This window comes from Danio rerio, chromosome 24 (genome assembly GCF_049306965.1).
Source record: "Danio rerio strain Tuebingen ecotype United States chromosome 24, GRCz12tu, whole genome shotgun sequence".
Taxonomy (NCBI): Eukaryota; Metazoa; Chordata; class Actinopteri; order Cypriniformes; family Danionidae; genus Danio; species Danio rerio.
In genome coordinates, this window is record NC_133199.1 from 37,280,181 (window position 1) to 37,307,534 (window position 27,354).

A 27,354-nucleotide genomic window follows, 5' to 3' on the forward strand; every position below is an offset into this window, starting at 1 on the left:
AAAGAAAGAGAAAATAAAAGTTCAACAAACAAACAATATATATATATATATATATATATATATATATATATATATATATATATATATATATATATATATATATATATATATATATATATATATATATATTTACCATTAAACAAATTGCAGGAAAAAAATATTGAAAAACAATCCAGAAAATAAAGATTTAATAAATAAATAAATAAAATGTTTACCATTAAACAAATTGCAGGAAAGAAATACCCGGAAAAAAAATGAAAATGAAAGTTAAATAAATAACTAAAATATTTCTCATTAAACAAATCATAGAAAAAAATATTGATGACAAAACTAAATAAATAAATAGATATTTACCATTAAAGAAATTGCATTGAATAAATACATTAATAATTTACAAAAACAAATTGCAGCGAATAAAAGTTAAACAAAATAAACATCTAAATAAAATATTTACCACTAAACAAAATGTAGGAAAAACAAATTGAATAGAAAATGAAAATAAACGTTAAACAAATAAATAGTTAAATAAAAAATAACTATTAAAAAATTACAAGAAATTATATTGAAAAAAAAAATTAAGAAAAGCAGCACAACTGTTTTCAATATTTATAATAATAGTATAACTAGTTTCTTTAGGACTAAATCAGCATATTATAATTGCACAATAATATTTTTTTCTCCATCAAATAAATGCAGCCTTGGACGGCAAGGTTAATTAATACATATATCAATAAAAGCCACTTTAAATGTTTAACATTGAAAGCTGTAGCAGAGCTCAAAGTTTGATAAGAAAAGTTTAAATAAATAGAAAACTCCTGTAAATCATATGATTCGTACAACTACTAATTGACATTTTTACAGTGTATTTCCATTGCCGAAAAAGCATTGTCTATAATAAAACTTGCTTGGTGTTCGCTGGGGAAATGAGGACATGCGCAGTAGGTTTGCTCCACGTCAGTCAGGCTAATAAACATTGAAAAACACCCAGCGGTACTGCAAGTTAATTAATAACGTGGTCTGTCTGTTCTGGTTTGAAATGAACTGTGTTGCCTCACAGGCCTGGGATTAGCTGTGGATAACGTTTCTTTTGATCAGGTTCTTCTGTGTTTAATAATGCATGTCTTAGCCTTATGCCCTAACCGCTGCATTAGACGCTGGTGCTCAAGGTAAGATCACCCTCATCTGAAACACTCGCCTGCCTCACGCTCTTCGTAAGATCAGAAGTTTGACTTTTTCATGTTTTGGTGGATCTGGAATTTTAAATGGAGCAGGGTTGATCTGCTCTGCTGAGATTCATCAATTAATTCTCTTTAAACGCATGACCAAAACATTTTTAAAATTGCAAAAATGCAGCTCAATGTATTATTCAAATTCTTGTGATCATTTATTTGGTTAGAAATTAATACTTTATTTAGGAAAATAGAATATATACATATATATATATATAAACATACACACACAAAGTTGAAGGCAGAATTATTATTATTACCATTTTTGTCCCAATTTCTATTTTTTTTTAAATATTTCTTTCAACACATTTCTAAACCTAATAGTTTTAATAACTTTTTTGTAATTACATTACATTCAGCACATTTAAAGGTTTAACTAAGTTAATTAGGTTTAGCTAGTGTAATTAGGCAACTCATTGTATGATGATGGTTTGTTCTGTAGAAAATTGGGAAATATATATTGCTTAAGGGGGCTAATAATTGTCATGATCGCCAGTGATCTAACCCTTATAGATTACTGGGATTTATTCACTTTCACCGGGACTAAAATCCTGTCACCATATGGACTACAACTCCCAACATGCACCTCGCACACATCGGTTTCTTTTTTATATTGATTACACACACACACACACGTTCATAACGGATTGTTATGAACTGATTACATGGATTTTAAAAACAGCACATACAAACTCATCAGGGCTGAGTCTTGTTTGCCTGTTTTAGTGAGCATTACAATGTTGTGTCAGACCATTGCTTTGTTTCGTTGTTTACATAGTTTGCCGCCTGAATCGATCTCTTTGCCTGTGACCCGACTACTCTTTTTGCTTTACCTGTATGTCCCCTACTGCTCCTGTATTTGACCTTTGCCTGCCTGATTATTCTCTGTTAATAAAGATATGCTGCAATTGGATCCCCACTTTGTTGTTGGTACAATATTATTGACGTTAAAATAGTTTTTAAAAATTGCTTTTATTCTAGCTAAAATAAAACAAATAAGACTTTCGCCGTGAAGAAAACTGTTCTTCTGGAACTAAATAAAGGGAATTATAATTTATAATTTGTGAAGGGTTACGTGACACTAAACTGGAGTGATTCCTTATTAGTAGTATAGTATTTTTTTATTAAATATTTGAAGCCTTTATGGCCAAGTCTATTAAAGAAGTCACACTTTGATAAACTATAGTTAAATCTTCAGAATTTTAAATTGTAGGAACAGAGATCAAGGTCTAATAGTCCAATCTGAACGCATATAAATAAATGTAACACATCTGTAAATCATGTGCAGTTAATTAACATGTTTTAGAGTTCCTTGTGATTGGTGGAAAAATGCTGCATAAAATGTAACTTGCATTATACTTTTGTTTCTTGAACTCTTTTATGAAATCGACATCAAATGTGCATCAAAAACAATAAAGTTATGCTTAAATTACATATTCCCAGGTGACCAATAAAATCTGATAGGCCAAAAGCTAAAAAACAAACTAACTAAACAGCATAGCCCAAGCTTACTGGAAATACATATTTCCAAAGTGTATGAGTGTGAGAGTGTATGGGTGTTTACTAGCACTGGGTTGCAGCTGGAAGAACATCTGCTGTATAAAATACATTCTGCTGTGGCGACCCCTGATAAATAAGCTGAAGGAAAATTAATGAATGAATAAACTACATTGCCGGAGGTACATTTCCTTGCAAGTTTCAGATGACAAAACCACTAAATGACGCCATCTACATTATGGCAAATCAAATCAACATAGACATCAAGTTGTTTTGTAGTATTTATTTGGTGTTGTGTAAAGAACTCTCAAAAAATAATCCTATATTCATTAAGTAAATATCAAAAGTGTGAAAATGAACAATAATTGTTGGCGTAATACTGCCCAATTTAATTAATTTGACCTAGAAACCACAGTATATTTTTAGTGCTACAAAAATGTAACCTGAAGCACGTATTTACAATGTTACCAAAGTGTTGCAGCAACATTATTTTTAATGCACAATCCATGAAGTTCGCCTATTGTATGAAATCTCAATGGCTCAAAAATTCCCATTGCACACAGCTATACTTCAAACATTAAACCCACTCTTATTAGCAGTGCTGGTGTCTCATCACGCAGCAGTTCTCCATCAAATAAGGATACAGAAATTACTTTAATCTTATGACATCGCATCTGGTCAGGACACAAAGTGTAGCGTTAACCGAAAACACAAGTGCCAAGTCTATCCATAGGGGGATTCCAAGCAATTCGTGTATTGCAAATTGCTTTGGATAAAAAGCGTCCACTAAATGACAAACTCTGAATTGGCCTGTATTGTCGAGGACACTTGTATCTGTCGGCACTGCTGTGATTATAGGTGTTATATTGCAGGCCAGACACTATTATCCTCAAGTGTACTGTGAACATAAACAATCCATATTCAACACCATATCCAACTCAAAGCCATCAAAAGGCCTGGGTCTGACTGAAGGCATCGAGTGCCCATCGCTGAACGAGAAAATCCACACAGGACAAGAGAATCAATAATCCATAAGTCTGAAAAGAGTCCTGCATTTCAAGAGGAATGGACATATACTAATATGATCATATTGTTAATGTGGGGTCTGCTGCCAAAACCCGATTAACCAGCTATACTGATAAATCTCAATTGCTAGATGTTATTTAAGTATATGGGACAGATGTCATAATTACTGTAAATTTACAGTGATTTAATATACATGTTTTGAATGCAGTAAAAGGGTCTACTTGAGCATTTTTCATAATTATATTCTAAATGTATGTGAAGTCAATTGTTGTATTGTATTGTTATTCAACTTCAGATTGGATCTGGATGAATGGATGGATGGAGATCAGAATGAACATCAGATCAAAATGGATAGATGGGATCGTATCAGGATGGATGGATCATATTGGGATGGATGGATGAGATCAGGATGGATGAACAAATGGATCGGAATCGGATCGGGATGGATGGGCATGGATTGGAATGGATAGATGAGCATGGATTGGATGCTTCAGGATGGATCGGAATAGAAGGATAGATGGGATCAGGATTAGATAGGGATGGATGGATCAAAATGGATAGCTGAATGGGATTGGATCGGGATGGATGGATAGGATCGGATCGGATCAGATCAGGATGGATGGATGGATGGATGGATGGATGGATCGAATCAAGATGAATGGATTGGATCATGTTGGACGAATGGGATCGAATCGAGTGGATGGCTGGGATCGGATCGGTATGTGTGGATGGATGGATGGGATCGGATTGGGATAAATGGATGGATGGATTGGGATCAGGATTGGATCGAGATGGATCAGGATCGAAGGATGGATTGGAATAAATGGATCGGACTGGGATCGGATCAAGATGAATGGATGGGATCGTGATGGATGGATGGGGTCAAATCAGGATGGATGGATGGGAGGGGATCAGATGGATGGATGGATGGATGGGGATCAGATCAATGGATGGATTGGATTGGGATGGATGGGGATCGAGATGGATGGATGGATGGATGGATAAATAGGCATCGGATTAATGGATGGATGGACGGATGGATAAATAGATAGATGGATCGGATCGATATGGATGGATGGATCAGATCGGGAAAGATGGGGTTTGGGATTGTGATGGATGAATGGATCGGATCGATGAATGGATGGTTTGCTGGATCGTATTTGGATGGATGGGGATTGGGATGGATGGATGGATGGAGATTGGGATGGATGGATAGATTAATAAATGAAGCTCTTTGCAATCAAGTGAGGATCTCTCTTCTGTTATCAGTGGCAAATCATAAAGATTTATAATAACAATTCATTTATATTTTAGTATTCTGATCCTTAAAGTGAGTTTTTAATATGTCACCAAATGACTCTTGTTCTAAAATAGGCCTGACGAGATGTTTTGGTGAATAATTATGACATTTTATACTGTAAACATATAGTAGACAATAGTACAGTATTGTTATTATTTGTTCAGATAGAATTACCATAGGCAGATTATCAACAATAATTACCTAGAGACTTATGATTTAGAAAATGAAGACAAACTGTAAATAAATTAAAGCAGTGCTGTGAAATTAATCAGTCGTTTAACATTAAATTACCTAATAATAAATATATTTTATACAGACCTATTATTTATAAATGAAACAAAACAAAATAAATAGTTAAAGTTTCATGAAGCTTGTTAATAAAATTAAAATGGCAAATTGAATAACATCTATGAATAAAATAGGGGGACATTTTTTTAATTAGAAAATTGGGGGAAATGCTACAGATTTCATAGCCCCCTAACAACCACCACCAAAAGCAGTCCACTTTACATTTTTTGCCAAAAACATAAGACATAAAATCCAGTAACAGTGCTCTTTTAGGAAATCCTAAAGACACACTAAACTTGTCAAATCAGCAGAAGTCTTGCTGACTTACTGGCACTCCTCAGCCCATCTCAGTTTCAGCAGGAGGTGGCTTTTAATGAGCTGTTATAGTGCCAACCCATGAGTTGTCAATTTGTCAGTTAAGCTTTGCTCTGCAACTGTTATTTTAGGGTTACTGCACTTTTTCACTGTCCTGCAGAGTTATCAGACTCATTCAGCAGCATCAACCACCTCACCATACTGTAGATACTTCAATAATTAACAGTTAGCTGGAAAGATACAGACTTTAAATTAACCAGATTCAAAGAAATTCAACACACCATACAGTAGGAACTGCTTTAATTAAAATTTAATTTAATTAATTAATTAATTTAATTAATTTAAATTTGATAACTCAAATAATAAATAATAAACATTAAGGAGTTTAATTAATTTAAGCACATATTATGTACACCTATAACTTCAAATCAATGTCTTTTATTGTTCATACTTTTATTTAGGAAAGAAATATTAAGACTTTTAACTTTATTTTTTAGGTCACAATTCATCCTATTAACTTCTGGCTTATTACCTGCCCATTATTAAGATACTAACTGTTCATTAGTAGTTAAAAGTATGATCTTATTTTACATCCAACCCAAGACCTAAACCAACTTCTACCTTACTAACTATTAATAAACAGCTAATTAGTCGTTTATTAAGCTAGAAGTGTCAGTTAACGGTTTGTTAATAGCATGAATTGTGACCTAAACTAAAGTGTTACCTTAACTTTTTTAAAGAATCCTGAAAAAAAACTCTTTCCAGAAAAATAGTAAATAGCTGACATTAAAAATATGACTAAGAAATGTTTCTTGGCCAGCATATATCAGAATAAAATCTTTTATTTCAACAAACTACCAAACACAGGTCTTGTTTACTTCTATAATAGTTCACAATTTATAGATCAAATAAAACTGCTTTGGTATACATAAAAATCCAACTGACCCTAAACCATTATGTAGAGTGGGGGGGAAATAAGTATTCAACATGTCATCCAGTTTTTACCAGATGCTGATGTTTTGAAAACTGTCGGTTGGGTTTAGGGAAGTAGGTGGGCGATGGTCAATCGCTTTTGAAAACAGTATTGGTTGGGTTTAAGGAAGCAGAAGTGTGCATTAATCAATCAGTCAGTCAGTCGACAGAGGTGGATTTAAGCAACAGCAGGTGCGAATGGCACTCGCAAGAGAAATTTGAGATCTCAAAAAGCGTACGCAGCGGCCTCTGGTGGATTTGTGAAAACCTGCAAAAAATCATAGCTCCTGGGACATATTTGTGGCTCTCCAGAAATGTATATAGAGGTACATTTCAGAATGAGCCTGGGTCTGCTTTTTTATACTATAACATGAATGTATCATAAAGAAATATTAAATGTGTCGATGTCTGAGAACTGCAGTTCACTAAAGCCTTTAAGCAGACAGTCTTCAACTTGTTTGTTTTGCTTCATGGCCTTTAGCACTTTTACGAAAAACTTTTTTAAAACCCCTATAGGTAAACTGAATGAGAAAACACTTTCGGAGCACTTCTGCAAAAAGTGGGTGGACACTAATGCACTCTATTATGAATAATGCACAGCCCCGGTGTACAGTACATGCAGTGTTTTTATGCCCAATGTACTTAATGCACAACATTCTCCCTTGTCTATCAAAGACAATCTAATCACAGCTTGTGTAACTTTATTACGACAGAACACCTTTAAGAGTATCCAAGCGCAATTACTGACCCTCGCTATTATTCCACAATCAAATTCAAGCGAAAAATCTAATAAGCCAAACCAGCAGGGAAGCAAAAGCCAGAGTACTTCAATGAAGACGGAGCTAAACACAGCTTTGGGCTTGGGTTTACCTGAATAGGTTTTCTAACTGTAGATTACATCTTTTTGAAGTTCATTTTGAGGTTTTTCCACCCCGCTGTTTCACTTTTTTTTTCTGTACAGAACTGGCAAGCTAATGGCCGAGAGACATCATTTTCAGAGAGATATGACTGAAGCTGTGAAAGAGCTGTGTTTTCTCTCCCCTGCAGGACGAGGTTTAAATAATCGCATTGGTGTAATGGGTTGTGTGGTGTTGATTAATGGTCTTTCTCTGCGTGTCAGGGTTTGTACCTCTGTCTGTGCCCTTTTGAGTGCATTTGTCTCGAGCTGCTGTTTACAGTTTCATGGCTCCACTCACAACGGCGAAAGCGGTGTCCTGGTTGGCTTTTAATGTCCTCTAAAAAAAGAATTTATAATGGGAGGCACTTTCGCTAATCGAAACCGAGGAAATCAAAGTCAGTGAGAATATGAAGCATCATGTTTCACTAACCAAGGGTGTTTTAACTACACTAGAACTGCATGATTAATCATTAAAAAGTATCAAATATTAAAAAAAACTCCCACATAATCATCCAAAATGACAATGATTTGGCTATGTCTGACAAGTACAAACACATTCAGATCTGCATTTGTTCTGCCGCTTTCTAGGTGCATATTTGAAACAGCATCAGTCTTATTGGAACACTCCACTTTTTTTGAAAATAGGCTCATTATACAACTACCCTATAGCTTAGCTTAGCATAGATCATTGAATCAGATTAGACCGTTAGCATAAGCTTAAAAATGACTTAAGAGTTTTGATATATTTCCTGTTTAAAGCTTGACTCTTCTGTTCTTACATTGTGCATTAAGACTGATGGAAATGAATATTGATATGTTATTATTATTATTAATATTAATTGTCACACATAAATGCCAGGGGATGTCAACAAATTCCTTGATCTTTATGTCTGAATGACAGTATAGTTTTCTTTATAAGGATTCTGCCATTTCAGTATTCTTAATTCTTGCTTTGGTGGCAGAGTCCAGACATTAGTCCTGTCTCATCTAGTATGTTGTGCTCAGCTCAAGTTTTCTCAAGTGAACACGCGGTTAATGAGTTCTCACTGGCTGTGTGTTCTAGTCCTGTTTTTTACATGAACACATGCCTTGTGTTGTTTCTTGGTGTGATGTACTCTCTTGTTTATTGTCTAGTTCCACCCTCCTTGTTAACTTATTATTAGTTGATTATTTTCACCTGTTTGTTTGCCAATTATTTCTCCTTTATAGTCTCCTTACATCTACTGTCCTGTGCCAATTCGCCATCTTTCCAGTATCTTGTCTGGAGTTGTGTTCAGTCCTATCCAGTCTTTTCCCTGCCAGCCAGTTTATGTGTTTAGTTACTTTAGTTAATGTTTTCCCCTACAGGGGTGTTTTTGTTCTCCTTTTGTTTTATTTTAGAATTATAAATGCCCCTTTTAGTTCTAAATTTGAGTCCTTCCCCAACCTACAACCGTGACAGCTTATAGCAATTTCCTACCAGAAAATAGCCACATTTTCTGTATCTTTAAAGAGTCAAACTTTGAATATGAAAAATTATCTAAACACTTTTAATTTGTGCATGATACTACTAATGGTCTACTGCGATTATAATATTTATGCTGTAAGCTAAGCTAAAACAGCTCCAGCCAGACCATCTGTTTTTAAAGCCTTGACTGTTTAAAAAACAGATCTTGATATTTGGGTGTCTGGACTACACAAAGAATCAAATAATAATTAATCAATAACTAAAACTCTATCAAAAATAACTATCAACCCAGGGTCATTCTGCTTACGTACTGCCAAATACATCCCAGGAGGTACTTTTTTTTTTTTTTTTTTGTGAGTTCACCAGAGGATGGTGTGTACTCTTTACCAGATTTCTCTTGTGAGTGCTCTTCATACCTGCTTTTCTCGCCTAAATTCAGCAGAGACCGCTGTCAACTGACCAACTGATCAAACGACCGACACCCCCACCCCCTTCCCTAAATCCAACCAACAGTGTTTTCAAACGCAATCCAGAAAAAAAAAAACCCTGATTTTAACCACGCATTCAGATTTTACCACATGCTCACCCTGTTATTTACGTGTTTGTTTTATTTTTTGGCTTTGGTTTTTGTCTAACCTGCACCTGGAATCGTTCTTAGCCAGAGTTGAACCCCATCATCATAGTCAACTCTGCTCTGGGTCTCAAATCCTCCGACGTATGCAACGAGCTACAGGGCAAACTGTTAACAGCAAGAAACTTGTTCTTACGGAGATCGGCTGGCAAGCACAAAAAGCCTCATACCGCCCCGTAGCGTTCGTTTCAAAGACTAAATGCAGCCGTACGTTCCTCAGGCTACATAATTCGTAATCTCCAGAAATGCATATAGGGCTACGTTTTCAAAATGAGCCTATGTTGAATTCAATAATTCAGAACTCAAACAGAATGATTCATACCAGATTTCTAATTGACTTCTTATGCCTAGTTCAGACTGCATGATTTTAGCCCCGATTTTGGCTCGCCGACAGTTTGAGAAATCGCCGACAAATGCCTGAAATCACAGGTAAATCGCTGCTCGTGCACGTGAGTGACAATCACACAGTATGAACTATCAAAGACGCGATCTGAGAGAATCGCCGATGAGTCGCCGATGCCTGCGAGATATTTGGCGTGCTAAATATCTGGAGCTGTCGGCGATTCAAATCATGCCGTGTGAATTGAGTTCAATAACATCAGCGATCGCCTACAGCCAATGAGAGAGCAGCATTCACTTGTGTGTGTGCGTGTACGTATACCCACTGCAGGCCAGCGGGAGGCTGGGGGAGAAGTTAAAAGTGCTCTTTTTCAGTTTATTTGGACCCACGAAATGGAGGGAAAACTAGTGGTTTGACAGGACTCAGGAGCAACCGTGTCTGTTTGACGTTTCATACATAAAGAAATTAGTTTATTATTAACGTTGAGGAGAAATGGCTAATTCCCTTTAAACCCATGTGAGCAAATATGTACATGTTCTACCCTTATTAAAGGCTTCTTTTTCATTATGTAGTTAATAACAAAAGATATACTATGTGTTTTTTGCTGTGAGACGTAGTTTGGACGAAGCTGTCGGCGATTCTTCCTATAGTAAAGTCATGCAATGTGAAAATCCCTGTCGCTGATCCATCTTGTAGTGTAAACAAAGCAGCGACGAAACGCGAGCCCAGATAGTCAAGCAGTGTGAAAACATCTGTGACACGACTACTTTGAAAATCATGCAGTCTGAACTCGGCATTACTGTTTAAGGACAGTAAATGATGTCATTTCATGTGTTTTTGATCCAGAGTAACATCAGCAGAGATCAGTTAGTGTTAAATGTTGTTTTATGCGGACCTTTAAAGTGGCTTCAGCTATAGATTTCTGGGTGCGCTAAAGAGTAGAGCCTGTGGTTATGCTGGCAGTTGAAGAAGCACTATTAAAACTAGTGTTGCTTTATTTACCAATAGTTACTCTGTATATAGATCTCTTTAAGTCAACAACATAATAAAAAACTACGAAAACTATGCTTACAACCACAGGTCAAGATATTAGTTCAAACCACACAACCTTTCTGTAGCATCCACTATTGATTGCTGGTGGTTTCAGAAAGACAGAATCACTGAACAACATTGAAAACAACAAAACTTGCAACACTAGTTTGCTAATGATGCTTCTGGGAAACACACCCCGGCTTTGTACTTCAGTCTGCGTTATTCTTTTGAGCCAAATAGACTCAGGAAGGGATAAAACAAATGGTTTAATACTCCAATAAAGATCAAAAACATAAAGTGATTAAAATAAAAAAACTGCTTTTTTTCTACAAACTCCAGTTCAATATTAGACAAATCTATCGACATTTGTTTTAATCTACTGTCACAGTTTGAATGGTAAACTGCATGCAGAAGAACACGCGTCTACATTTCAAACAGCCATCAATCTCCCCGGTGTCAGATCAGCATGAGATATTGAAAACATTCTTTGAATTGTAAGCTACTCGCTAATGTGTCAGGCGTACGACATTCATAAACCCGCTGCTGTCTACATTCTTAAAATCAACTGTCTCCGGCTGGCTTTTTTTTTCGTCTGTCTTTTTTTTTTTTTTTTTTTTGTCATTTCTCCAATCTTGAGATGGAATGGAAAAGTAGTAATTTTCTTTCTTGGCATTCATGGTGGTCTTTAGACGTCAAGACAGTCAGGAGATTTTATTATTATTTTTTCCAATCATAATCATGGCAAAAACACTTCACTTCTGTCTTTTAGAGCCACACACGCATCAGATTTTTTTTTTTCTCCCAGCCTCCTTTTGATGCCTGGACAAGCTCGGGCTGATCAAAGGCACAATCTATCCTAAGAAGTTACCAACAAATTCATCTACGCAGCACACACACAGAGGCACATTTTAATCTGAATGTGGATCAAAGCATCTACAGATGTTTTAGAACAGGAAAAAGAATCATCCTTGCAAGCTTTGAAACTGAAATGTAACAAGATGGTAACTATTTATGAGCAAAATGAGAACATTTGATTATTTAAAAATACAAAAGTCTACCTGATCTTCTCTCCCCACCATTCTAGTTATTAAATGACAATTAGAAATAGATTAAAAATGTCTGAAATACAAACCTTTTTTAGGTTTAGAAATGCAATTGTTATCAGAATTGGAGTTGGTATTAAATGTTTACTTCTTATTGGTGCTATTTTGTCATTTGGATTTATGATTATGATACATTTAATGTTATTCCCCTCTAATATCTACTCATCACTGTTATAAGGATGTGGTTTGGATGTGTACGGTACATGAATTAAAGCCCACATGGAAGTTATTCATTTTCTTGTCGGCTTAGTCCCTTTATTAATCTGGGGTCGCCACAGCGGAATGAACCGCCAAGTTATCCAGCAAGTTTTTATGCAGCGGATGCCCTTCCAGCCGCAACCCATCTCTGGGAAACATCCACACATACACACACACACACACACACACACACTCATACACTACAGACAATTTAGCCTACCCAATTCACCTGTACAGCATGTCTTTGGACTGTGGGGGAAACCGGAGCACCCGGAGGAAACCCACGCGAACACAGGGAGAACATGCAAACTCCACACAGAAACGCCAACTGATCGAACCAGCGACCCAGCGACCTTATTGCTGTGAGGCGAACGTGCTACCCACTGCGCCACTGCATCGCCACATGGAAGTTATGTAACACATTATTAATTCAAGGGAATAAAAACCTTCATGACCAAAAAAATAATAATCTTTGCAACCTTTAAAAACGGAAATTTAATAGGATGGTAACTAATTATGAGCAAAACGAGGACATTTGATTATTTAAAAATACAAAAGTCTACCTGATCTTCTCACCGCCATTCTATTTAATAAATGACAATTAGAAATAGATTAAAAGGGTCTGAAATACAAGCTTTTTTGGTGCTATTTTGTAACTTGGATTTATAATTATGATACATTTAATGTTGTGTAATTCCCCTCTAATGTCTACTCACTTTTGCTGTTGTTTGGATGTGTAAGGTAGATGAATTAAAGGCCACATGGATGTTATGTAACATATTATTCCTTCAAGAGCATGAAAACCTTCATGACCAAAACAAAAATCATCCTTGCAACCTTTGAAACTTAAAGTTAATGTAATGGTAACAATTTCTGAGCAAAATGAGATCAATTGATTATTTAAAATACACTACCTGACAAAAGTGTCAGGTATCATTTCCAAGTTTTAGGAACAACAAATATTAACTTGACTTCTAGTTGATCATTTGGTATCAGAAGTGGCTTATATATAAAGGCAAAGGCCTCTAGATTACGCTTATTTTACCAAAATAATATATGATCAGGTCTTGATTTTTAATTATTAAATTAGGACAGTAAGGTCTGACTTTGCTCAGACAAAATTCTTGTCACTTAACAGAAATAATGTATAGTATAGAATATAAAGTCATGCTGCAGAAGAAAAAAGAATGAATATTGTGTATGACTCCCATGAGCTTGGAGGACTGCATCCATACATCTCTGCAATGATTTAAATAACGTATTAATAAAATCATCTGGAATGGCAAAGACAGCATTCTTGCAGGACTCCCAGAGTTTATCAAGATTCTTTAGACTCATCTTAAATGTGTCCAGTTTACCCCAGACATGCCTAATAATGTTTATATCTGGTGACTGGGATGGCCAATCCTGGAGCACCTTGACCTTTTTTGCTTTAATGAACTTTGATGTGGAGGCTGAAGTATGAGAAGGAGCGCTATCCTGCTGAAGAATTTGCCCTCTCCTGTGGTTTGTAATTAATGGACAGCACAAATGTCTTGATAGTCTGATGGTGTGTCTCTCGCAAACACCCATACTGAATGTGTCCCCAAACCATGATTTTTCCTTCACCGAACTTGACTGATTTCTATGAGAATCTTGGGTTCATGCTGGTTCCAGTAGGTCTTCTGCAGTGTTTGTGATGATTGGGATGCAGTTCAACAAGTGAAGTTTATTTATAAACAAATTTCAAGAGGATCACGTGCTTATGATTGTTCACAGCTGTTCCGACTTTAGCTAACGACTGATTATCCTATCAGACGATCCTTAACTCACTATAGATAACCAGACTTTTCTCATCTCAATATCTTCGTCTTAAAGAAACCCTCCCATCTAACCCTACTTTCCCTTCTTTCAAACGGCTGTCACGGTGGCCAGCAATTAACGCTGTTGCCTCACAGCAAGAATGCCCCTGGTTTAATTCCTTTCCAAACCAGACGGCATCTCTGTGCGGAGTTTGCTCGTTCCCCCCGTGGTCGCGTGGGTTTTCCCCGGGTCCTCCGGTTTCCTCCCACAGTTCAAAAACAAGCTCTATAAACAATTAATCCAAATACATTAGCTAAACTCGGAGTACACCTTTCAGCATCCATATCTGACACTTAGCTACAACAAGCAAGAGGGGGAGTCATCGAGATCTACCTGAGCTTAAACTCCCCTCTCGCCCTGCAACGGGAGGGAGCCCAGGGCTTGAGGATCTTATAAGCTCAGGGTTCTCTCCCGGGACAGCATGCCAAACTAGCTTTATTATCGATCATCAGCTAAGTGTGAACTCTTAAAATGATTCATCGGAAAGATAGACCTTCTGCTACTTTTCCAAATTATCAACTAGAAATCCAAGTTATTAATTGTTGCATTTAATATGTTATGTAATTTCTCTTTAATATCTACTCTTCAGTTTTGTGGTGAGGATGTTGTTTGGATGAATTAAACACCACATGAAAGTTATGTAACATATTATTCATTCAAGAGCATGAAAGCCTTCATGACCAAATCCATCCATGAAACGGCACAATACAGCATCCTTGAAAATCTCGAAAGTTTGGTTCAGAACTTTTTTTATGCACAGATCTGAGTCAGACAGACAGACCGGCAATGCTGAACATCAAAGAATGTACGAATGTATGAATGTGTAATGCACTATCATCAACCTGTGAGCACGGATTTATATCCTGTGATGACACACATCTCAAAAATATATTGCTACCCTACAGTGAATCACAGCCTTCAACAATGACACATGTATTGAAGTGAGTGCTGAATCATCCTTGAGCTAACTAGAACAAAGCCAGCCTTCTGCTAAAGTAAATGTGCTTGATGTATTAGACCACAATGATAAAACTTCCTGCCCAATTTATTGACTGCATGTTCATCCCTGTAAATATGCTTTGACATAACCTGCATTGTATAAAGTGCTATATAAATACTTTTGGAGCATATTGTTTGACAAAACAATACCGTATGGTGTTTATAGTTGACAAGGTCAAACTAAATGAGATTTAAGAAAGTCTGCATCGTGGCTTTACACTTTCTTAAAATAAAGGCCTTGATTAAAATGTATATTTTTTTATATTGCACTACACTCAAAAGTATAAATATGTTTGCTGCAAGTTAAAACTACATGTTTAAAATGAGCTGAAACACTATCCTGGAGATTTTGGGGGGAAACTTAATAATTTTACATAGCTACGTTAACATTAAGTATTTGTGTTGGGACAACATCGCTCTCTAAGGTGTTCTGGCATAGACCTATTAGCCATTCCCAGAACATGTGTTAGGGCTAAGGGCCCTGTCATGTACGCGGCGCAATAAGGCGCAAGACGTGTTTTCCCCGACATGTTGCTATTTTCAGACCAGCGCAACCTTAATTTTCCAATTTTCTACCACGTTGTTTAAATAGCAAATCCATTTATGCCACTTTGTGAACTCATGGGTGTTCTGGTCCAGCGCAGTCCAGCGCAGAGCGCGTTAATTGTGCACCTCGCCTACACATAGCTTAATACTCACAGGATGTACAGCAATACACAAATGAAGAGTTTAAAAAATGCCTCTAAATGCTGTCTGAAATGTTCCTCTAAAATGAGCATTTTTAGCTGCCTCCTGTGTGTATGTTCAGTAATATTACTTTTATGGCAAAGAATAAGTCCTTTTCCTGGTCTTGAAGGTAAAATATCTCAACAAAAACAAAGGAGGCTGAGAAAAATTTTCATTTTCGATGGAAATTTCAGATGGCACTTATCATCGTATCTGAACTCTTCAAACATCTTCACAAATGAAACAGAATTCAAGGATTAAAATGTATATTTTTTTTAAATTACAACTTTCTACAAAAAACACTGCCTCCATGCCTTCATCTTAGGGTGCTTTTTTCAGTTAATTCACACAACTTGCTTTTGTAAAATGTTATTATTAGTATTTATTATATGCATATTTATTTTGTTTTATTAAAATCAAGCTTAGAAATCAATTATGTAGGCTAAAGGATGTCTTCAATGGAGTATACAACACCATTGCCTTACTCCACGAAAGAGGAAAAAAAAATTAAGTAAAACGGCTGAATGGAGGCTCATTCTTTATCCTTGCACTACAGATGGCCTGTTTAACTGTTTTCTCGCTAGTGAAGTGTTCAGTTTTTCCACTTACAAAGTCCGCCATGTAAATGGAAAATGAGCCATGGTGCGACGCAACTGACTCCTAAAGGGAATGGAAGATGAGACTCTGATTGATTTAATGCACATTATTCTCAAACACACCCATAACTCATTACGAGAATAAGCAGAACTCTGTTAGGCCGTGGCGCAAAGCATATTTTTCCATCCTTAAAATAGATAAAAATCCTTTTGCACCCTGCGCTTTAGACTTTGCACCTAGATCATTAAAATAGAGCCCTAAAGGTGACTGTGCCTACTGCGTTATGGTCCCAAGGCTCTGGACCCCTCTCTCTCTAGCACTGAGAACTCTGGGATCAGACATCTTTTTAGCCAAGCTTTTAATTAACAGTATGGTGAGCTGGTGAGATTGGTGTTTTTGTACTTGGATTTTTAACTTGTTTTGATGTTTTTCTTCTATTCATTTGTTCTTTTTTTACCTGTTTTCCGGTTTTCTTGTATTGTAAAGCACTTTGTGACTTAATGAAAGGTGCTATATAAATAAACCTTTACTTACTTAGCATGAATGAATCGAGTGGAACTCTGCATTTTTTGGTGTATGAAAAGTTAGTGATTTTCTAAAAGAAATGTTTACTATCATAACCTGTTCATTATAATAGAATAAAAATGAGAAAAAAAATATTAGTATTACAGAAGAAAGATTTTAGATGGGTTTCAGCTGGAAGGGCATCCGTCATCTAAAACATGTGCTGGATAAGTTGGCGGTTCATTCCACTGTGGCGACCTCGGATTAATAAAGGGACTAAACCGAAAAGAAAAATGAATGAATGAAAGATTTTAGACATAAAATATCTCAGCTTCTTCAAATAAAATTAATTAAAACAATGGTTTAGCATCTATCGAAAAAAAATTACAATTGAGTATTCAATTAGCATATTAGAATAATTTCTAAACGATTAAAAAGGAAATTCACATAAAAAATATACTCAAACAGAGGTATTTAAATTTACCAGAACCTAGTCAGGGACATCTAGTTACTGGCATACCCCAAGGCTGAGTATTCAAACCACTTTTCTTATCCAGGCTTTTCTCAACCCTGTTGTGTTGATGATACTCAACTCTACCTCTAATTCTAGCCTGATGATCCAACGATAACTGTTTGCATGCCAGAACGCCAAACAGATGGACCATCATCTTTAACTCAGCCTTGTCAAGAAAGAATTGATTGTAGATTCAGCCAACCCAAAATTTTCACAAATTCTCCAACTGTCATCAACATTTATCCATTTGGCCATAGAAGAAGTAGTCTCCCAAATAAGCCTGCTTTCTCAAAAAGATTTTTTTGTTTTTCAATTTCTATGATTGATTGGGAGTTTTGCATTATGGTCCTTTCCAACAAAATCATTAAAATGTTTTTTTTATTTATTTATTTTTTAATCATTATTAAAAAACTGCTTTTATTTTAGTCCAAATAACCCTTGAACTGCCTGCACCAGATGGTTGAACTGAAAACAGATGTTTTGAATAATGGTTTATGCACACAGCATTGTTGGTTTACAAAAAAAATCTAACATAATCCTGCTACACTTGATTTTGGTTTTATTGTTTAAAAAACATTAAATGAGAATCTGAAATATTTTATGGCATATTTCAAAAAATAAAGATGATTAATTAGGTTTTAAAAATGTTTTATTTTAAAAAAGTTGGTCTTACACCTTATATTTAGAGATTTTTTATAGTATATGTATTAATTCAGGTACTTTTAACATAAACCAGCATATCAGCGACCTTAGGAGTTAAGAAATGCAATACAAATTTTTTTTTTTCTTGGTGAAGAAGTTAAAGGGATACAAATAAGGGTAATACTTTATTTTGATGATCCCTATTGCACATTTTGTTGACTAAAAATTGCATTGCAACTACATGCTAATTACTTCTCATTTGAGTATTGGTAGACTGCCTGCTTAATATCTGCTGATACTACTTCTTCAACATTTAACTGACTATAAGAAATTTTACAAGTACATATCAACTTACACTAACCCCTAACCTAATAGTCTATTGTAACCTAAATTCAACAAAATACTAGGGATGTAACGGTATTGTAAATACCGTCATACCACAATATTATTTTTTTTTTAAAAAGTCGCATGACTCGGTAAAACTATAGGTCTTCTGAGAAAATTTGCTCAGGCGAATGAAGCGAACGGGAGGTACCGGAAACTACAATTCCCATCAGCCCAGGCTTGGCCATAATCCCTTGCGGTCTGTTGTCGCTACAGATCCAGTAATGCAGAAATGGAGTGTGCTGCTAGAAGCGGGGATCAAAAAGAGCTGGAAAACCCTAAAGCGGGTGTTGTCGCCGCGCGCGTACTGAATAGTGGTGTTGTCGCGCGAGTTCTTATCAGCTGTGTTGTCGCGCGCGTACTGAATAGCTGTGTTGTCGCGCGCGTACTGAATAGCTGTGTTGTCGCGCGCGTACTGAATAGCTGTGTTGTCGCGCGAGTCCTTTTCAGCTGTGTTGTCGCGCGAGTCCTTTTCAGCTGTGTTGTCGCGCGCGTACTGTAAAGCGGGGACGGAGGGTATGTCGCGTCGCGGGGGCACTTTTGATCATTTTGGAAGGGAACTTTCTATCCAAGACTAAAAAGGGCATGTGCACTGCACAGGTTGAGCACTGTGTGTGCACGTGCCTGCAAGTTGGGGAATACGACTAATCAGTCATGGGGACTGCAGAAACACAGCACACTGTTCAGATTGATGCAGACATGAGATCTCTATCTCACTCATGGTTTGTCCTCTCAAGTGGGGGAAAGACAATGCACAACGTTACCCACTGCTGTCAACCTGGGCCAAGTCATATCTCTCTTGTCCCAGAAACCTCAGTCCCAAATGAGAGGGGTTTTTTCTGTTGCAGGGGACATTGTAAATACCCAGAGATACCAGCTTTTACCAGATTATATTTATATGATAATTTTCCTTTAAACCCATCTCTATCTAAGTGAGTGAGTGATTAAATGTTGAATGTGATGAGTTTTCAACAATACTAAATTGAAACTTAATTTTTTTACATGGTTTAATATTTTTTTGTTATTAAAATTGAAGTTCCTGTTTCAAAGCTTACAGATAGATGACTAATTTGTATGTCATTGACACTTTTGGCACTTTTTTGGAGTATTTTCATAAATTTTGTTTTTTCCTGTAAATGATTCAATAAATACCGTACCGTGACATTCATACCGAGGTATTACCGTACCGTGAAATTCTGATACTGTTACATCCCTACAAAATACGTTAAAACAATTACATAAAAAACGAAAATATTTATAATAATTTTTTTCTTCAACTGTATTTTTCATCTTTAATAGACATTATTACAAGTTTTTCAGATCTGTTCTATCTGTTTATCTATTTATTTAAAATAAACTACAGACTCTTTATTATTTTAAAAGATATTTGTCTGCACTCTTTTAATTGTATTTTTGCAATAACTTACTGGCAGTACTGTTAGTCTTGCTGCCAGCAGGTTACAGCAACTGCTTTTTTACAGTAACTTACCTGTAAATCTGTTTTACAGTAGCAGGACTCTACCCCAATTTCATTTTACAGTAAAGTAGCCTTACCACAACTTCTTCTTAAGGTAAAATGCCATTTAACACATTTAATATTACAGTATGACAGTTTTACAGTACTTCAGTATTACACTAGCAGTACAAACCCTGTATTTTTAGTATGTGTTATTGTATTTAAAATATTCATATTAAGTTTTTTTCATGAACTGTCTCATTTTTGTCTTCAACTACAGTAGCAGTACTTAATTACTTTAGTTACAGTAGAATACTGCAAATTCCTAATATGCAGTAAAGTTCCTGTGAAATTTGATGACAATGATTACAGTACATAATATTTGACTAGATATTTTTCGAGATACTAGTATTCAGCTTAAAGTGATATTTAAAGGCTTAACTAAGTTAATTAGGCAAGTAAGAGTAATTAGGCAAATTATTGTAAAATGACGGTTTGTAGATCAAAAATAAAATATTGCTTAAGAGGCTAATAATATTGACCTTAAAATGTTTTTTAACAAATCTAAAACTGTTTTTACTCTAGTCGAAATAAAACAAATATGACTTTCTCCAGAAGAACAATATTATAGGAAATACTGTGAAAAATGACTTGCTCTGTTAAATCAATTGGGAAACATTTAAATAAAACTAAAATTAATAATAATAATTTGGACAGCAACTGTATTTTTCATTAATAATTCACATTATTACGAGTATTTCAGTTCTGTTCTATCTGTTTATCTATGTATTTAAAAGATTCTACATTAGTTTAACAGAGATTTGCTCCTTTGTTTGTCTGCACTCCTTTTATTGTTTATAAATGTCAGCACTGTTCCCAGAAAGTTACAAAAACTGCATTGCAGTTCTGTATTTTTGTAACACCTTATTTAAAATGTATTTATGAAGGGAGTTTTGTTGTTTGAGTTTCACAAAACCTTTTTTTTTTTGAGTCCTCTGCCATCAAATATATCAATTTCTAATTAATTATTATTTAAAACTCACAAATAAAACAGCTTTGATTACTTATAAAGGAGGTTATCCAGCTGAGATGTGTATTAATGTACTTTTAATTCATCCTCAGTCATTTCTCCTAGAAAGAAAACATCTCAGAGAAGTGTCCTGTTGCCATAGTTACCGTTTAGAATCATCATTTAGAACGCGTTCCGAGCTGTACGTAGAGCCGTGCAGCACTCTGAAAACTCAGTTTGCAATAGTGTCTTAGAGGTTGTAGCAGTGTTTGTGTCTGACATCGACTAAACAGCTTTCCTAGTGAAAAACTTAAGCTATTCATGGCTTTTCAAACTAGCGGAGCTATTGGTGATTTGCTGATGTCCGAGCTACATACCCCGAAGTTTTTTGACAATCCACGGTGTAAGACCGAGATTGCCATCGCTATGACTGCGGACCAGAAATATCCCAGTGACACACCGTCAACAATGTGTTTCCAACTGGAGGACGACCAATCGAGAATGGAGGAACCAGTGGTGAAGCCGAAGAAAAAGAGCTTCTTTAAACTGCCCTCTTTCCTCAGAGCTCACCCGAAAAATGTGCAGTCCAGTCAAACACCTGACAGCTCCAATGGTGAGCAGTATTTAGGCCTACATTGTAAAGGGTTTCCCTGATATGAGATTATTTAAACCACATTCTATACAGTTTGAGGATTAATTCACCCAAAATATTACAATTCTGTTATTAATTGCTCAACCTCTTGTAGTTCCAACTCCATGAGACCTTCCTTAATCTTCTGGACACAGATGAATATATCTTAGATTAAATTCGAGAGCTTCATATAAGTTGTTGCAAACAATTTATATGTGTTGAATTTAAGCAAACAAATCAAATTTAGTAATATTCAACCTAATTTGTTTGTTTAAATTCAGCCCAAATAAATTGTTTACAAGCACTTAACTTAAAAATAAATGTTGTAAATCCAAGGTACATTTTTGAATATTGTTTTTCTTTGTATTTCCTCTCAAATGACTGTGGAAAAGTGTGTACTACAATTGTTTCTTTTAACAGATGAGCTGAAAGAAAAGAGGAAGAAAAAGAGCCGGCTGGCGTCGTTCTTCAGAGCGTGCAGAAAACACATGAAGATCTCTTGCCTCACGTCCAACAAAGAGGAGATGGAGGAGGAAGAGCAGAAAGTGCTCCCAAACTCTCCAGACAAAGGCACTGATGGTAAATAAACACATCAGTCTATAATGCTATTAATACATTGTATTCTTCACACAGACATCTTGAAAATGACAGTGTAAAATATGTATCCACTTCATTTCTCCTGTAACAGATGACTCTCTGTGCTGCTCCACGTTTGAGATCTGTCTGGATGTGAATTCTGTCGTCATTCATGAAATACGCTCTGTGGAGGACGAGATGGACGTCAGTAAAGGAGAAATCACACTGACACACACTGACTTATCCTGCAGAGAACAAGAGGAGGAGAAGGAGGACAGGATTATGGAGGAGGAGGTGAAAGACAAGAAAAAGAGAAGGAGAAGGAAGAAAGTGGAAAAGGTGGAGGAGCCAGTGATGGAGAAAGAGGAGGAAAAGATTAAAGAGGAGGACGGAGGGAAAGAGAGAAAGATAAAAGAGGAGGAAATACATGAGACAATGATGGAGAAGGAGGTGGACAAGATTGAGGAGGAGGATGGAAGGAAAAAGAGAAGGAGAAGGAAGAAAGTGGAAAAGGTGGAGGAGCCAGTGATGGAGAAAGAGGAGGAAAAGATTAAAGAGGAGGACGGAGGGAAAGAGAGAAAGATAAAAGAGGAGGAAATACATGAGACAATGATGGAGAAGGAGGTGGACAAGATTGAGGAGGAGGATGGAAGGAAAAAGAGAAAGAGAAGGATGAAAGAGGAGAAAAAGGAGAGAAGGAGCAGGAGGAAAGAGGAGAAGGAGATGAGCAGGATAAAAGAAGAGAAGGAAAGTGAGGAGAATGAGGAGGACATTGAGATGATGGACTTGAAAGTGGAGATAAAGGATGAGGAGGAGGTGAAGAAGAGAAACAGAAAGAGGAAAATCAGCAGCAGGATGAGCAGGAGAATGATGAGAAAGAGAAATAAGAGGAGGAGAATGAGAGGATGATGGAGGAGGTGGAGAAAAACAATAAAAGATGCATTCAAATTCTTTTGTCCCCGTCTGTTTTGTTCATCTGTTAAAATATCTGATTAAAATGAACTCTTGGTGTTGTAAATAAACTGAAAAAGATAATAATAATCAGCAGCAGGATGACGATGAGGAGGAGAAGTAAAAGGAGAAGGATAAGAAGATGAAACAGGAAAATGTTTAAAAAAGTGTAACCTGCCGCTGGGCCCCTAAATTACCAGGGCCCTATGCACTCTGTCACCTTAAGACGCAGCTTCACACACACACATGCACGCACGCACATACGCACACACACACACACACTGTTACAACCGGGGAGGGAGTGACAGAGACAACTGGAGGTAAGATCCAATATGCAGGTTTATTCAGCGTCAGGCAAGCAATGGTCAAATCAGGTGTAAACATGTATGTGTAGGCAAATCCAGAATTGTACACTGTAAACGATTTCTTGTTAAATTAACAGTAAGTTACTGGCAACAATTATCCAGTAGCTGCTGTATTTCATAAAACAGTAACATTACTGTTATACTAATTACTTTAGTATTACATTTACTGTAAAATGTAATACATCATTTTACTGTTTTCTTTTTATACTGTAACACCAATTACAGTAGTGATACACATACTGTACTGCAAAACTGAAAACAGTATTTTACTGTACATTTTTACCATGCAGAACTACGGTATTTTAACGTTACTTTCATTATTACTGTATAGTATTTTACAGTTATTAAATGTTATTTTATTGTATTTAATATTGCTACTTTATAATGAGCAAAAAAAGGTTCAAAAATTGCACAAATGTTATTTAAACTGTTCAAGAAATACAAGAAAAATTAAGAAACTGAAACTTTAACTTTACAATAAAAGGTTATTGTGTAAACCCCACTGAAACAGTAGCAATTATTCAATATAACGCAACAGAACACTAATGAACAATTAATGAACAATTGATCATTAAAATTAGTCAACAATTAATGTATCAAAAAGTATTACAATTTTAAAAACAGATGAAAATACTGCTACAAGACACGAAATGATGAAGGCCAAATTATGTTGTGGAAAAGGGACAGTGAAAAAGGGCAGGAGCACTTCTGATGATCCTACAAAAATGACAGGCAAAATCAATCACTGGAGTAAAAACTTATCATGCCTCAAATTATTTCATTCATTCAGAAACCAAACACCGCACTGCTGCTTTATATATAAAACACTTTTTTATCGTTTTTGTTGGCAAAATACAGATTGTTGTCTATTTACAATTACACCAACCTTAATGGGGAAAAGATCATTAAGCCATAAAAATTATACCCGATAGGTCCCGAGTCCGACAGGTACAGTTTGATTGACAGCTTTATAAAGCCCAAACCCATTTACAGCCCGACATTATTCAAATGTGCTCATGCACACAGCTCTATTGCATTTTTTCAAGAATGAGTCATTTATATGTTTTAACATCATTTATTCGTAACAAACGTAGACTAGGCTATATGCCACTTAAAAGTTGGAACAAAGAAATTAAGTAAGTCCTCTGTAACATCGTAACATATCAGCTCTCTATAGGTCTAGGTACATGCACTAAGCCTTTAAATTGGCCAACACACAAATGAAAAAAAATCTTTCTTAACAAATCAAATTAAAATAAACTCTAAATGATGACGGGTATTTTGGCAATAACGAAATTAAGATAAAGGCTCTGCAAGGTTTGTTTCTCAACTTCTCTTCACAATCTGGCATTAGGGCGGCGGTGAAGCTGAATATTAAAAGAATAATGCCACCGTTAGCCTGTATACTCTGTCTACATAATGATTATATGGTTTAATTAATATTTATTTATAATTGAAAAACCCTTTACTCACCAAGATTAGGCTACGTGTGTTTGTGGAGGAACATTTAAATCCACAGGCTTTAACGCAGTCCTGCGCTCACGAGGTCCAGCAGCTGAACACCCTTTCCTGCTGCTACAGGCCGAGATACAGAGTTCTGATCTGGCTGATTTTGCAAGTTTTGGGTAGGATTGTTTGTTCATCTTCTACCAGTCAGGAACATCCATTTAATTTTCCATGACAGCAGTTTCACTGTAGCGAGAGGCCTCGTCTTTTTACCTGTCAGCTTGCGGTTTAGGGCTCTACCGTAATACTCAGTGTATGAGCGACCGCGAAATACCTGGCTGGAATGCGCTCTTTCTGAGCTAGTGACTGGCTTGACCGCCGTAATAATTCGCTTTTTTTACTACTTCGTCATCATTTGTTTCACCTTTGCAGGGATGGATTTTAATGCAGGGATTTGGATTTTTTCGGGTCTCACCGGGTTCGGGCAAAGATCTTCAGCTCTAATGCAGACCTCTCGTTCATATTAACCACGTCTCCCTTCTGTTCAGTCGAAATTGCCAAACTGCAGGACACTTTGAAGCGCGACACGTGACGTCACCTCTCCCTCTCCCCCTCCCTCTCCCTCTTCCTCTCTCTCTCTCCTCCACACTGTCCCGTGTAACAACCACACATACGTTTTTGTAGGCATTAAATAAAGGATATTTAATATTTTATGACGGTATAACGGTATTGAAACTGACACCGTTGCTATTTTTAGATCCCGCGGTATACCATAATACCGAAATACCGCCCAAGCCTAGTATGTTAAAAATTAAGTCTCATCTTAACTTAATGTCTGACTCTGTATAGCTTGAATATCTGATTCCATGACCACACTAGCGCTTCCACGAATTTAAGAGGGGTGAACACAGTTAATTCTGACCTTAAGAGGCTACATATTTAAAATAAATAAATAAAATAATCTAATTTAACGTGACTAATGTTAATCAAGTACTTTTAGGCTTTTAACATGTGAAAATCTACTTCTAACTTACAGACAAGATTACGTTAGAGAACATGAAAGCCATGGGTGATTTTTTAAAAGATAATGCTAATGATAAGTTAATGACATCTGGTTCGCATAAAACAAAGTAATCACTAAGCATTCACTATTGGCAAAATCTGCCGAAAGGCGCAGCAACACAATCAAATGTGTCAAAGTTGAGCAGAGAACTGAAGAGTAGTCAAGCAGTCTACTTCATAAAATGTTTGTGATAATATTTTGCGGTCAATTCGTATTACTGTATTTCAATATGCAGTGATGGCATGTCAGTGAGACAAATAAATATTATTACACCTCACTAGTGACATTTCCTCAAATTAAATCATCATGACGTTACCGTGCACAGCATCAGTAAAACGTTAAGAATAATTTAAATACCTAATTTTTTAAAACAGTCACTGCTGATTACAAACTAACATTAAAAATAGGCTTACATAAATCCTGAATGCATGATAATATGAAGATTTATTACTCACTGATGTCGAAGCATTTCGTCAGAGATGTAGACAGGACAGAATATGTGCCATCAAATGAGCTCTTGTGCAGTCTTTGTTGAACATCAAGGTAGTATGTTCACTCACACTGTAAAAAAAAAAAAAATCTGTTATTTTACATGTTTTTTTTTCCCAGCAGCTAGGGTAATAGAGTCATTTGGTTAAGTCAAGTGGTTTAAAATAATTTTATTTATTAAATACTTGCTTACCCATATATAGATGTAAAAGTAACCAAAATAAATAATTTATTAAAATGTGTGGGATACTAAGCATGTTTGGTCTACAGAGAGAAGTAAACATTTACTTTAAGCATTGATCCTAATGAATCTATTTCTGAACAGCAGAGTCACTCGCTATTTTCAAGAAACGACTAAAAACTCAACTATTTAGTCTCCACTTCACTTCCTAATCTGCAATTGCCTATTTGAATATCACACTAACTGTACAAAAAAAAAAAAAAAAAAAAAAAAAAAAAAAATTACTAACACTTCCCTTCTTAGACTTTACAGACCTGAAACTTGCCTTTAGTACTTATTCATTGTTGCTCTTAGTGGTGTAAATTGCTTCCTTGTCCTCATTTGTAAGTCGCTTTGGATAAAAGCGTCTGCTAAATGACTAAATGTAAATGTAAATGTAAATGTGAACTACATCCAACCTCGCCTCGGAAACAGCATTTTTGAGCATTTAGATCAGGGGTGCTCAACCCTGTTCCTGGAGATCTACCTTTCTGCAGAGCTCACCTGCAACCTTGATCAAACACACCTGTCTTTAATTACCAAGTACTCCTTCAGATACTATTTAGTTGGTTTAGTTGCGTTTGATCAGGGTTGGAGCTAAACTCTGCAGAAAGGTCGATCTCCAGGAACAGGGTTGAGCACCCCTGTTTAAGACAATGAAAAA

General features: G+C 36.0%; 2 protein-coding genes across 3 annotated transcripts in view; one reads left to right on the top strand and one right to left on the bottom strand.

The window, feature by feature from the left end:
- Positions 1-27,354, bottom strand: part of LOC100330501 (RALY RNA binding protein like) — a 490,398-nt gene that overhangs the window by 389,912 nt on the left and 73,132 nt on the right. The gene's annotated exons all lie outside the window — the stretch shown is intronic.
- On the top strand, positions 17,783-23,956 carry LOC137489265 (uncharacterized). Of its 2 annotated transcripts, none has more exons than XM_068217246.2 (3): positions 17,783-21,562; positions 22,001-22,159; positions 22,269-23,956. In XM_068217246.2, the coding sequence occupies exons 1-3, from the start codon at positions 21,271-21,273 to the stop codon at positions 23,063-23,065; spliced, it is 1,248 nt and encodes a 415-aa protein (XP_068073347.1). In that variant the 5' UTR covers positions 17,783-21,270; the 3' UTR covers positions 23,066-23,956. The 2 variants fall into 2 exon arrangements, with proteins under 2 accessions (XP_068073347.1, XP_073797081.1); XM_073940980.1 differs by having other exon boundaries at positions 19,999-21,916.